We start from the raw sequence: 12319 nt of genomic DNA on the forward strand, positions 1-12319 counted from the left end.
AGGTGTTGCAGGCGAGAGGTTTGAAGGGCAGGGCAGGTCCATAGAAGGTGGCTCGTGTCGGCTTCAGACGCAGGGACCGTACAAAAGGGACAGGTGTCCGCAAACGGTGCGTGATAGCGGGCAGGCCAAGCGTGGGTCACTGCTGGGGATAATGCCACCCCAACTCGCAGCCTCCGCAGCAGGACCTCCTCCCAGCGAGCGAGCCCACTGGGGAGGTCGGTTCCACGCGGTGGAAGTAAAGCACGCGTGGCGCGGCGGAGGTTCTCCTTTTCCACCAGCAGTTCTTCTCGGGTGGACACCGGAAGAAGTGGCAGCGGCCTTTGTAGGTCTATACGGCGACAGGCGCGATCCGCCGCTATGTGGGCAGGAAGCATGTCCCGGCGAACCCACAATACACGCACAGGGCATGGGTATGTGTCCAGGATCGCGTGAATACGTGCCGACATGCTGGTGCTACGCGCAACGCGACGTAGATCACGTATCGCCGTCGTTGAGTCCGTGTAAATTTCCAGTTTCACACCGGTAGTTACAGTCGATGAGAGCGCTTGGAGACCATCCCGAATTGCAGTAAGTTCTGCCAACAGGCTTGGGAGAGGTCAGAGGGTCTCGTAGGCGCAGCACTGGTTTAAGGTTCGGTGAGAGGGACAAGCCAAGGCTGTGGTTACGAGGCAGTCATGTGCCCCGGCGTCCACGAAAGCCTGTATGACTCGTGTCCGCGTCGCAGGCGCCCAGTGACGGACATGAAGGAGGGCTGCATCCGGAGGTTGATGAAGGCCAGAGGTTCGGACATGTAGCCTTGCCAGAGGCTTGTTGTCCGTCACCTGATGGTAGAGCCAGGGCGGTCTAGCCGCAGAAAAGGCTGGCATCGTATCAGGAACGTGGCCTATATACGCAGCGAGAGCCGCTGCCTCCGGTACATATCCACGCTTTAGCAGGCGAGCGGAACGACGCTGATGGATGATCTCATCTAGGGTGTTTAGCTGGGCTTCGGCTTGTAGCGGCGGGGTTGGTTTGTTCCAGGCTTTGTAGAAATGGTGTCACAACTCTCGCGATTCATCTGCTCGTGTATGACTCTGCCGATGATGGCCATTTTTTGCGAAAGATTGCCCTATGGCATAAGAAAAAGTTCTCATATGTGCAACACTGCACCCGTCACGCGCAAAAAATCCAAGAGACCGGTGCTGGGGCCACCATATCCAGCGCTCGAAATCCGGTGGTCTGATTCCATTCCAATTCCCCTGAACTCGAATATTTGAGGTACCGCTGGAAAATAAGCACTTGCCACACTCGCTCGTGCGAAGTTTCGCTGACCTCGTTTCGTTGTGGTGTCCCCCCACTTAATTATACCTATATATCGGGCATATCTAACAACCTCACCCTTGTGCCACTTTTGCCACGAAATTGAATTTGATCAACATTTCTTTTTTTTTTTTTGCCACCGATTTTTTAATCATCGAAGAAGGTTGCTGGACACTCCCCTGCGACATCTTGGAGTGCCGTTGACTCTACCAGTGCTGCTGTCTTTCGGGGGCGCGAAGCTAGGCCACTGCCATGGGGATGTTTGTCACGCCATTCATTCATTTCGGTGACGGCTCGTCTGCCGTGCTAAAATTATTCCGATGAGGCTGACTTTTTATTTTGCTTTCTCGTTCCTTCTTCTTTTTTTCCCTTTCTTTCTTGAATCTACATACTAAATACCTTATGCTGCTCTACTATTGCTTTATCTAATTCTTTTTCACGAGGAAAAAGACTCTTCTTGGCCAAGTGGGTATGCGGGGTGACCAGCTATAGCTGATATCCCGGGCGCAACTGGCAGCACGTACCCAGGGCCTCTTGGACTGAGGACGCCCCCCGCAAGAGAGGAACGGCTCAACTAACTCCATTCCAGCTCAATAAAACGTTTTCACCACCACCACCATCGTCGTCGTCGTCGTCGTCGTCATCGTCATCATCTTCGCAGTCATCATCACCATTATCCGAAGCTGCAGCAGTTCACTGTCCATTGCTCGCCAGATCACTGTCAACTACAACCATGTCCATCCCCGCAGGGAGGGACGAACCACGGGTAGCTAACGATGAGCGTCGCCGCGAGCCAGCGACGGACGGCCCCGCAGCCGCTCGTAACAACGCAGACACGGTCCCTCCACCAGCCCTCGTGCTCGTCTCAATCGCAGGGTGCAGCGTCTTCATCGGCGCCACCGTCCTCTTCTTCACGGGGCGCGAGGCCATGGGTGCCCTCTATGAGGGCACGGGTGCCGACTCTACTTCGCAAGGGCTGCACACGATGAGGTCCTCATTCCGTTACCGCGTCGCTAATAAGGCGCGCCAGCGTTACGAAGAAGACTGGTGCCGGTCGCAGTTGTGTAGGTGGAACAGGGACTACATCGTTCGGGCCCTGGACGAACGCAAAGACCCATGCGACGACTTCTACGCGCACGCCTGCGACGCCACCCGCTGGTTCAGGATGGGAAACGCGTCGACGCGGCCGTTTGCGGAACTGAGCACCGCGCAGCTGATGACGGACGTGGAACGCTTCTTCCGGTTCTACGTCCAGCTGAAAGGCGAGCCTGCCGGTGGGCCGGGGGAGAACTTCCTCTCGCGCATGATGTGGGTCTACGGCGCATGCGCGAAGGAGACGAACGTCACGCGGAACGTTTCGGAGGAACTCGCCGTCGTTTTGGAAGTGCTGGGGATCAACGGAGAAGTGCCGGTCAGGCAAGTGCATCGCGGAGGACTCGCAAGCCTGGTAGCCGCTGCAGACAGGTATCTGAGGCTTCACCCGCTCTTTCAAGTTCATGTGGCGCGCCCGAGCGGGATGAGAATGACTGGAGGCTTCGAGATCGTCCTTTCTGCCCCGGCGACGCTGTATCGCCGCTTTATGACCAATCTTGTCGAGTCCACGGACTCACTCTACGCCGATTTCGTCGCAAGAACGCTTGACCTGTACTCACCTGGAAAAACCCGTTCGGCGGCCAGGAAGATAGTGCAGCTTGAGAAGCGACTGGAAAGTTTCATGTTGGCCTCGGAAGAGGAGCTGATGATGCCTCCGCGAGAGAAACCCACGTCCCTCGAAGACCTCTTTCTCGCCGACAACTGGGACTGGACGGCCTACTTCAATGAGGTCATCGTCAGCGCCAACGGAAACATTGGAAATCACACGAGGGTGACCGTAAACGACCCTATATTTTTCCGTAACCTGGGCCACGTCATGAGAGGCACTTGGGACGTAGTGATCGCTAATTACATCGTTTTCAAAACCGTCGTTGTGCTGGCTCCTGTTCTGGGTGAGGAAGCCGAATTTCTGCTCGAGTTCGGCCACGATGACGACGTTCCCGACATTAGCGTGAGAAAGGCGGCTTGTCTCGTCCTGCTGGAGAGACTCTTCAAGTATGGCGTGGGCATCGTCGCCAAGCTCACACTTGGCAAGGAATTCGCTACTACGCCACGAAATCACATGGACCGCCAGCTGACGCATCTGTTCAACGCTTCCAGGCATCTGATCACCAGCTTGGTCGAGTCCGGAAACTCGTGGGTGAACGCGTTGGACCGGAAGACGGCGTCCCGCAAGCTCCAGGCGATGCGTTTCGAATTTGGCGCCCAGAGCAACCTGGTGGATTACGAGCTCTATCGGCAAGCTCTGTTTCAACCCAACGTCACGCTAACGTCCTCTGCACAAACATTAGCTGACGGCGGCGATGGCAATGGCTTCTGGGATGAACGACGCCTCCCTCGTATCGTGTTTTCCCTATACGTGACGGCTTCCGCCGCCTACTGGGATGCCTGGGGCAACGCCAAGGTACCTGCCTACGACAACCGGTACAGGCTGACGGCCTTCCGAGCCGGCTACGAGCTCCTACAAGTCAGCAACGTTCTGGTCGTGCCGCAGGCGACCGTGGCGTTTCTGAACCCTCTGAGCAACGTCTTGCACCCCGTCTTATACGGCGTTGTCGCGGCAGACGTTGTCCGTGGCGTTCTAGAGGTGCTGACACGGAGCGGCTCCTCCGTGGACGAGGAGTCTCGGCATCGCGCGTGGTGGAGCGTTGGCACCATCGAGGCGTACGAGAACGCCAGCGCCTGCGTCGAGTCTCAGCACCAAACGGCTCTGGTCGAAGGGAGCTCGATGCGCTCTTTGGAGATGGACTTCCTCGACAACGCCGTTGCGTACCCTCTGTTCCGGCTTTACAGAGACGCGTTTGGTGACGCCATTGTTGGCCGCAACGTGAGTGGGCATCCTGGTGTGGCAACTACCGGCGGTCCTACGATGGACCAGATGTTCTTTTACAACTTTGCGGCAGCCCACTGCGACTCCAGGGACGAAGAACTTTGGAAGCAGCAGCGAAGGTTCCACGTGACGCCAGCTCCATGGCGTGTTAACGTGCCGCTGAGGAACTTACCTGAATTCGCCGAAGCCTTTCACTGCAAGCCAGGCACTTATATGAACCCGGCTCATCGATGCAGTGTGTGGAAGAGGAATAAGCCGAAGTGGTTCACCACCGACGGTGACATTTTAACGTCGCAATAAATGGAGCATATACTTTTGTTTGCAGATTGGCTGAATGTGCTTGTTGACTAGACCTTCTCGCCTTTTAGGCGTGCGCTTCACCAGCTGATATAAGCTGATGGCGATACAGTACGGCCCACTTTTAGCGAACCCGGTATTAACGAAATCCCGGCTATAAAGAACAAATCTTCGTTTCCCGTTACCGTTCGTATATATATATTAAATGTCCAGATAAAGCGAAAAATGGATATAACGAAGGAATTTCCGTTTCCCAATATGTTAGTTATAACTGGTACGTGCATTAGGTATCACTGACGCCGCAACCGGGGGGGGGGCAAAAAGGGGCAGAAACCCCTCACGTATTTTTGTGTGCGCGCTCGGCCACCCCTACGCCCCGCCCCAATGACATTTTTCGCGCAACTTACGACCTGCACGTCCGTACGAATTCGGCCTCTTCCACGACGGCATAGCAGCCAAATTTGCGTTGATAACACTCGCAAAACACGAAAGCAGCCACGGATTGCCGAATCGACACGCTGACTCTTGTCTATTTGGTGTCAACGGGTGCATCGGCTGAAGAACGCGGGAGGCGCTTGTCAATCTTCGTGAGCATGCATTCTCAGACTACGCGGGATTGATTATTGTTGTGACTGAGCTTTGCCACGCGGCAGATAACTGCCGGCCGGGGTGGTTCTCCCTAGTGTCACTAGATAAGATTACCCATACTGCGTTGATGCGCAAGGCATGATGCGTGATGCATCATGATGCACCCATGATGCACCCGTGATGCACCCATGATGCGCAAGGCACTGCGTGCCTTGCGCATCACCTACTATCGTGATAAATTGAATAAAAAACTCCCACCTCCCCTCGCGGGAACCCCTGTGTAGATGCGACGCATAGGGGGTTCACGTTGCAGCGTTGGACAGCGGAGGAACGGCGCTGGAACGATGGAGCGGAGCGGCGCAGGCACCGCGTTTTATAGCGCGCATAACGGTGAGGGGACGCGCCGGCGCCAGTGCGTCTGCCGCGGCTATGACGCAACACAATCCACTTTAATCCAATCCAATCCAATTCAATCCAAGCCAAGCCAAGCCAATCTAATCGAATCCAATCCAATGCCATTCGCGAGAGAGTGTGCGCTATCGGAGAGGAGAGGGGGTAAGCGGCGGAGAGCGCAGCTCGCGCGGCGAGGAGAATGGAGGAGGGGCGGATGCCGAGGACAACGCCGACGACGCCGGATGCAGGGACAAGGCGAGTGAATGAGATGCAGTCGCATCTAAAACGAACAAAGGAGCGCGTGGCTTTCAGTACATGCCGCGCATCCTGGCGGTGGGCCGGGTATGCGCAGTGCGAGCAAGTTACAAGAGTTCGTATCCCACCTTGATATGGAAAGACCATCGTACTTCCATCGTCCGTTGGGCGCTCAGGACGAAACGAAGGAAATATAGCTGCATGCACCGTTTTCACTCATCGCAGCAACGAAGTTAGATAAAGCTTGCGTGAGCGGGCACCGAACGCGGTGGGAAGACAAACCAAAACGCTCACACGCCGAACGACGGGGTTTCCATATTAGCGTTGGACACAAACTCTGGTAGTTCGTTCGCACTGCATAAGCGGCCCTTCGCCATGGGATGCGCGGCATGTACTGAAAGCCACGCGCTCCGTTGTTCTTATTTCAATTTATCACGAATGCTTCTTTGTTATGAACTCCACCGCTAGGAATGCAGAGAATCAAAAATGACCTAAGAAGTAGACTGCTTGATTGATTGTAGGGTTTAACGCGCCGACGCAACGCAGGCGATGAGGCGCGCCGCAGTGGAGGGCTCCGGATTAATTTTGACCACCCGAGGATCTTTAACGTGCGCTGAAATCTCGTACACACGGGCGTTTTTCCTTTTCGCCTCCATCAGAAAAGCGGCCGCCGCGGCCGGTTATTGAACCCGCGTCCTCGTGCTCACAGAAAGAGGCTGCTACCGCCATGATTCGGAAAGTACTTGTCTCCCAAAATAAGGGATTTTAATGAGGCTAACTTCGGGCATAGGAGGTACCGCAACCGCTTAAATTTTGTAAGGAAGCGGCCACTTTAGATACGGCCCTTTTCGATGGGTTAATATGATTAAACGATTCAGCAGGTGATGTATAAGCATATGTCCACACACACACACGCGGACACACAGTTAAGGAATGATGCCGGACTCTGCCGCTTCACAGACGGTTCTTATACGGTGCAGGTTGGTGTTGATAGAACTACCCCTAATTCCGAGTGTCTGATGAGGGCCTACCACACTGCTGATGTCTGTCTTCAGACGTCGATACAGGATACGGGCTATAGTATTTTCTAGTCTGTCGAGAGTATAGACTGATCGGCCTGAAGTCTTTCACATTTAGTGCCGTATCATGGGAAGGTTTTTTGGGTATGAAGAACAAGTTACTGCTCCGCAGAGAAGGCTGCAGCATTTTAGATGCGGCGCATCTCTTGCTCTGAGGCATGTCCCTCCTGCGTCGTCGTCAGCGGCGGCGGCGTCCGTCCGCAGCCCTCCTCTGTTCGCCTCTCCCATAGCTGTGTGCAACACTCTCACTCCGGCGCATTAGATAACGACTGCTGGTGCGCTTGGATGGCGCGCGCTTCGCTGCGTTAACGCTGCGTTAACAGCTGCTCCGGTGCGCATGTGCGCGCATGCGCGACTCTCCTCCGCGGTCACCGCTCCTTCAAGCGCTGTCAATGTCAATGTCTTTATTTCCCAGAGGTTCCTGAGAAGCTTCCTGGGCTAAAAGCTGTTGTACACAGCTTGACGGGGCCCGGGAAGCAATTACAAGACAGCAACGGCGGAGCAGTACGTACAAAAAAAAAAGAAAAAAAAAGATATACGAACGATGTAAGAATGAAGACCAGAGAGAAACACAGGGTGTACAACTTCATACCTAACGGAATTAACTTCGATACAGGATTAAATACACACCTATTGTACGAGAAACACAGTTAACCACATAGTTAATTAAATAAACACTCTTCAAACTGCTACTAAAAAATCTAAATGAATATAAGTGAATCTAAGTGAATATTGCACCGGGTGGTGGCCGCTGAAACACGTGTACTCTCTCATTTCGCGTATGCATGTGCATGAAAATGTAAAATTGCCTCCATCCTCCCGTGTATGACAACGTCCGTATGTGATGGAAGGCATCCTGCGCGTTCACAATACGTTTCACGCGATGTAGAGAATCAACCCAATGGAAACGCCAAATGAATCCCCAGATGCGCCGCATCACACCAGGGTTCCCTCGCGGGGAGATGGAGGCAATGTGTGTTTTTAATGTTTTCGGAGACCACTGCCAAAACAGGGCTGAACTCTTCACGAAATACCTGATAGAATTCCGCCGCCGTCGTCGTCGCCGTCCAAGGTTTTTACCGTTAATTTTACTTGAGTCTCCATTGCACTAAGCGAAGGAAAACCTACCGCGACTCGCAAACGCGTTAAATACACCTTGCTGGTGACTTTTTATACTATTGCACGAAAATCCCCATTCAGAAGAGCATGGTTTTAATGAAGTGGGTGCATAAAGAACATTGGTGAAATTTATAAAAACCTGTTCTTATGTCGCGCTGTGCGTCGCGTGAAAGGTAATGTCGCCTATGGGCAAAACACCACTTTCTGAGTCACCCCGAAAAACTTCGAACCCATGCCGTGGCATAGAGTTCTGCGGTACGGCATACAAAAGTATACACACGATTCTTGCATTTTAACGCTGAATTTCATAAAGGTGAGAACCATGCAGCACTGTATATTGCGTGCTTCTGAAATATTCAATGAAGGGAGAGGGAGGGGAGAGAAGAATTGGCTTATTTTTGGCGTACAACAATAAATCAGAGCCCGCCCCTCCACAGTCTTGTCAGCAGGGAAAGTTAAGGGTGCTCACCTGAGTGAACACATTTATATGGGACTAACAAATTCATTGGATGGTTGATTGTGGAGTTCAATGCGCCGACGTTGAACGGGTGATGAGGCGCGCCGTAGTGGCGGGCTCCGGATTCATTTTCACCACCTGGGGATCTTAAACGTGCGGCCGGACGTTTTCCCTTTTCGCCTCCGTCAGAAAAGCGGCCGCCGCAGCCGGGAATCGAACCTGCGTCCTAGTGCTCAGTAGCACAACACCTTAGCCCCTGAACCACCACGGCGGGTACTAACCAATTCCCGACCCAAGGGCTTAAAAAACATCGTTATTCAATGCGAAAAGTTCTACACTGTGGTACCGGGGCTCTTGCACCCGGCCACGGTTTCCCAGAAAGACACTGCGCCCCGTGAAACCACACCTTTACTGGGAGTCCCGTTCCGCCAAGGTCCCCTCCTCAGCCGATCCGGCTGCGCACACCTAGTCCAGCCGAGAGAGAGAGAGAGATGGAACTTTATTCAGGCATCCGGCGTGCAAAGGACACGATTCCCGGCCACGCAGGGCTCGGTCGCGTCCCCTCTATCTAACCACCCCAAGTCGCAAAAGTCCTAGGGCGTCGGGCTTAGACCCCGAGGCGGTTGGTCTCGGCGTCCGCTCGAGCTACTCGGAGCGCTCCCGGCCGCCACCGTCGGCCCCCGACCCCCACCTCCCGCATGGGAGGGCGGAGTGCCGGGAGGGACGGGCGGGCGCGGGGCCCCCTTTCGCCTTTGCAGAGCCAGAGCCGCCTCGAGCCGCTGGATGGCCCTCCTCTGTTGTTGGGGCTCCGCAGAGCCCACGCATTCGCGCACGTCCGGTGGGTACGGGTCCTGTGGGTCCTGTCTATCCCCCCCACCGTCGCGCACTGCACAGTCACAGCCCCACATGATATGGGTCAGGGTCGCAGTTTCGCGTTCACACACACTGCACCGAGCACTCTCGTAGTGTCCAGCCGAGTCCGCCATGTTCTGGCCTAGGTTATGTCGCGCCCCATCCCTCTGTTCTCTAGGCACATGCCCATCCTTCGGGATTGTTTCCCGCCACTGTTGCACGGTTACCGCAATCTCCCCCTCCCCCCCCCCCCCTCCGAAGAAAAGGTTGAGACACAGTCTTCGAGGATGCTGAGAAGGAGCCGAGAGTAACTGGACGGATTAGACGTTGGAACACCAAGATGATGACGTTGATGACGAGCTACCGGCTCGGACACGAGTGGGTAGCCACACCCAGACGGCAGCTCGCCTTGGTGACCGGTGGCGACGGTCTCGTAACGGAAGGCACGTCGACCGGACGTTGGACGTGGGAATGCCCAATCCAACCGTGCCCTGTCTCGGTCGCCCTGCGCTTCCCGGGTTCGCAGCTCCTGCTCGCACCCCGCCCTCGCCTTTCTCTTCTCGGTGGTGTGTCTTTTTTCCAGCGGCCGCTTGGTGTCTCGCGCGATGTGAAATTTTCTTTCACCATTTTCACCGTAGCGGCCGCTGATGACGATGAGTCGAAGGAGAAAAAGAACGCCAAGGAGGAGTCGACGATTTTCAAGCCTCAGACGTCAGCTCCTTGAGGTGCTGGGATTGGCATTATCAGTGCCGGCTCTATTATCATTTGGGGCTTCAGAAACGGTATATTGCCGCTGGGGTGTTTGTTCTGCTCTTCTGCGCTTCATATAAAATTCCAAAAGATTCACAACGTAATTCGATTCTTATTCTGGCACCTCACCTAAGCCCTCCAAAAGTCTTCATTTCTGAATATTTTTCTTGTTTTCTTCTCCCTCCTCCTCCCCCTCCTCCTCCTCCTCCTCCATCTTCTTCTTCTTCTTGCTCTTCCTCTTCCTCCACCTCCTCTTCTTCTTCTTCTTCTTCTTCTTCTTCTTCTTCTTCTTCTTCTTCTTCTTCTTCTTCTTCTTCTTTATTTATTTATTTATTTATTTATTTATTTATTTATTTCCATTTTTGTTTTACTTTAATAATGACTAATTTTCAAACTCGATTCCTCAAACACAAGAAGAAAAAAAGCTTCCAAATGTTTATAATTTTCCTCGAGTAATGTATCTAGTCAGTAATCTCTTTCGGTTTAACGACTCATGTTCGCCCGATCCCCTGGTTGGGTATGCGCCATTAATATAAGGAACAACGACAACAACAACAACGAAGATGGCGGAGGCGCTGATCGTCCACGCCGACGGCAATCACGACTTGGACGCCGACATCGAGGAAGACGAGGCCGTCACGGCCAAAGAGGGCGCCGAGGGCGAGACCGCTAAACCGAGTGACGCTACCAAGACGGCAGCCGCGAAAAAGGTGGAGGCGGCCAAGAAGGAAGCCGGCGAGGGAAGCAAAGCCGAGCCGGAAAAGGCGGCCGCTAAAACGAAGGCAGCCGGCCACAAGGCCGTCAAAGCGACCGCCAGAGCCGCGGCCGCAGTCAAGGAGCCGATCCGAAATCTGTGGGTGACTGGGCTGGCCAACACGACGCGGGACGCCGACCTGGAAGCGCTTTTCGGCAAGCACGGCAAGGTAACCTCGGCCAATATTGTCACCAACGCCAAGACGCCCGGTGCGTGCTGCTACGGCTTCATCACCATGAGTACCGCAGAGGAGGCTACCGAGTGCATCCAGCACTTGCATCGCACGGAGCTTCACGGAAAGATGATTTCTGTCGAGCGCACCAAGCACGGGCCTGGAGGTGCTCTGCGCAAATCCGAAGCCAAGACTGCAGCCGCAGCCAGCACCACTGCGGGCACTACCAAGTCAGCGGCGGCCAAGGAGGGGAAAGAGACCACCCCGAAGGCAAAGGCAGCTACCAAGGCAAAGGCCAAAGAGGCTGCAGGAAACAAAGCGGCTGCTAAAGACGGTGACGCTGATAAGGCTGAGGATGAAGAGGCTGCAGAGGAAGCAGCGGAGGAAAAGGAAGAGGCAGATGAAGAGGAACGTGATGAGGAAGGGAAGGGCAAGAACCGGAGGCACAGGGACGACAAGGAGCGGCGACGCAGTCGAAGCCGCTCACGCGAGCGTTTCGGGCGCGGCCGTTTCTTCCGCAGCCCATTCATCCGGGGCTTCCGGTCGATCCGAGGCTTCAGGCGCCCGTTTATCCGGAGTCCCTCCTTCCGGGGACCATTCCGCGGCCGCGTGGGCACCGACTTCAGGGACCGGGAGCCGTTCCGCCGCAACATGGACGGAGCCGCGTATTTCCGCCAGAGGGAGCTTGAGCGCTGGCGGCGCGAGAAGATCTTCCGCATTGAGGCTGAACGTGAGCGCATCCGCGTGCAGCGCAAAAAGCTCGAGTGGGAGCTTATGGAACTCTTGCGTGTCGAACGGGAGCGCATCCAGCGGGAACGCGAGGAGCTTCGGCAGCAAAAGATGGGCCGGGTCGCCGGGTTTGGTGAGGGCCCCGGCTTGATGCGGCGCCCGACCAAGCGACGGTATGACGAGGGCCCTGGCGGTGGCTTGATGGGTGACGGGCCACCGCGCATGGAGGCCGGGGGCGATGCCTTCTGGAGGGACCGCAAGCGACCCCACGTTGGGCGCCAAATGTGGTACCGGGGTTCCTGCACCCGGCCACGGTTCCCAAAAAGACACTGAGCCCCCTGAAACCACACGTTTACTGGGAGTCCCGTTCCGCCAAGGGCCACTCCTCAGCCGATCCCTCTGCGTCCGTCCAGCCGAGTCCGCCATGTTCTGCCCTAGGTCATGTCGCGCCACATCCTTCTCCTCTACCGGCACATGCCCATCCTTTGGGATTGTTTTCCGCCACTGTTGCACGGTTACCACAACACTTAGCTGAAAATGTTCCTATGTAACGGCCTGAACTGATTTTTCAGTAATAGTGTATCACCAATTTTCTTTAAATAAAAATAAAAACCTCGCAGCGGTGAGGCCATTTAGTGATAACTAGCTTAAC

The 12319-nt window shown here is 54.9% G+C and overlaps 2 protein-coding genes across 2 annotated transcripts; both read left to right on the top strand.

Moving 5' to 3' along the window:
- The first annotated feature begins 2032 nt into the window (after nucleotides 1–2032).
- LOC144148581 (endothelin-converting enzyme 1-like) lies at nucleotides 2033–4522 on the top strand. The gene has a single exon (XM_077680096.1). It carries the CDS (start codon nucleotides 2033–2035, stop codon nucleotides 4520–4522), a length of 2490 nt encoding a protein of 829 aa, XP_077536222.1.
- Nucleotides 4523–10575: 6053 nt separating this feature from the next.
- LOC144148582 (uncharacterized) lies at nucleotides 10576–12000 on the top strand. Its single transcript, XM_077680097.1, has one exon. The coding sequence runs from the start codon at nucleotides 10576–10578 to the stop codon at nucleotides 11998–12000; it is 1425 nt and encodes a 474-aa protein (XP_077536223.1).
- The last annotated feature ends 319 nt before the right edge of the window (nucleotides 12001–12319 follow it).

This window comes from Haemaphysalis longicornis, unplaced genomic scaffold (genome assembly GCF_048455015.1).
Source record: "Haemaphysalis longicornis isolate Haplotype H1 unplaced genomic scaffold, Haemaphysalis longicornis Haplotype H1 scaffold_8, whole genome shotgun sequence".
Taxonomy (NCBI): Eukaryota; Metazoa; Arthropoda; class Arachnida; order Ixodida; family Ixodidae; genus Haemaphysalis; species Haemaphysalis longicornis.

Coding starts and splice junctions, on each gene's coding strand:
- LOC144148582 (XM_077680097.1), top strand. CDS start 10,576: ATGGCGGAGGCGCTGATCGTCCACGCCGACGGCAATCACGACTTGGAC.
- LOC144148581 (XM_077680096.1), top strand. CDS start 2,033: ATGTCCATCCCCGCAGGGAGGGACGAACCACGGGTAGCTAACGATGAG.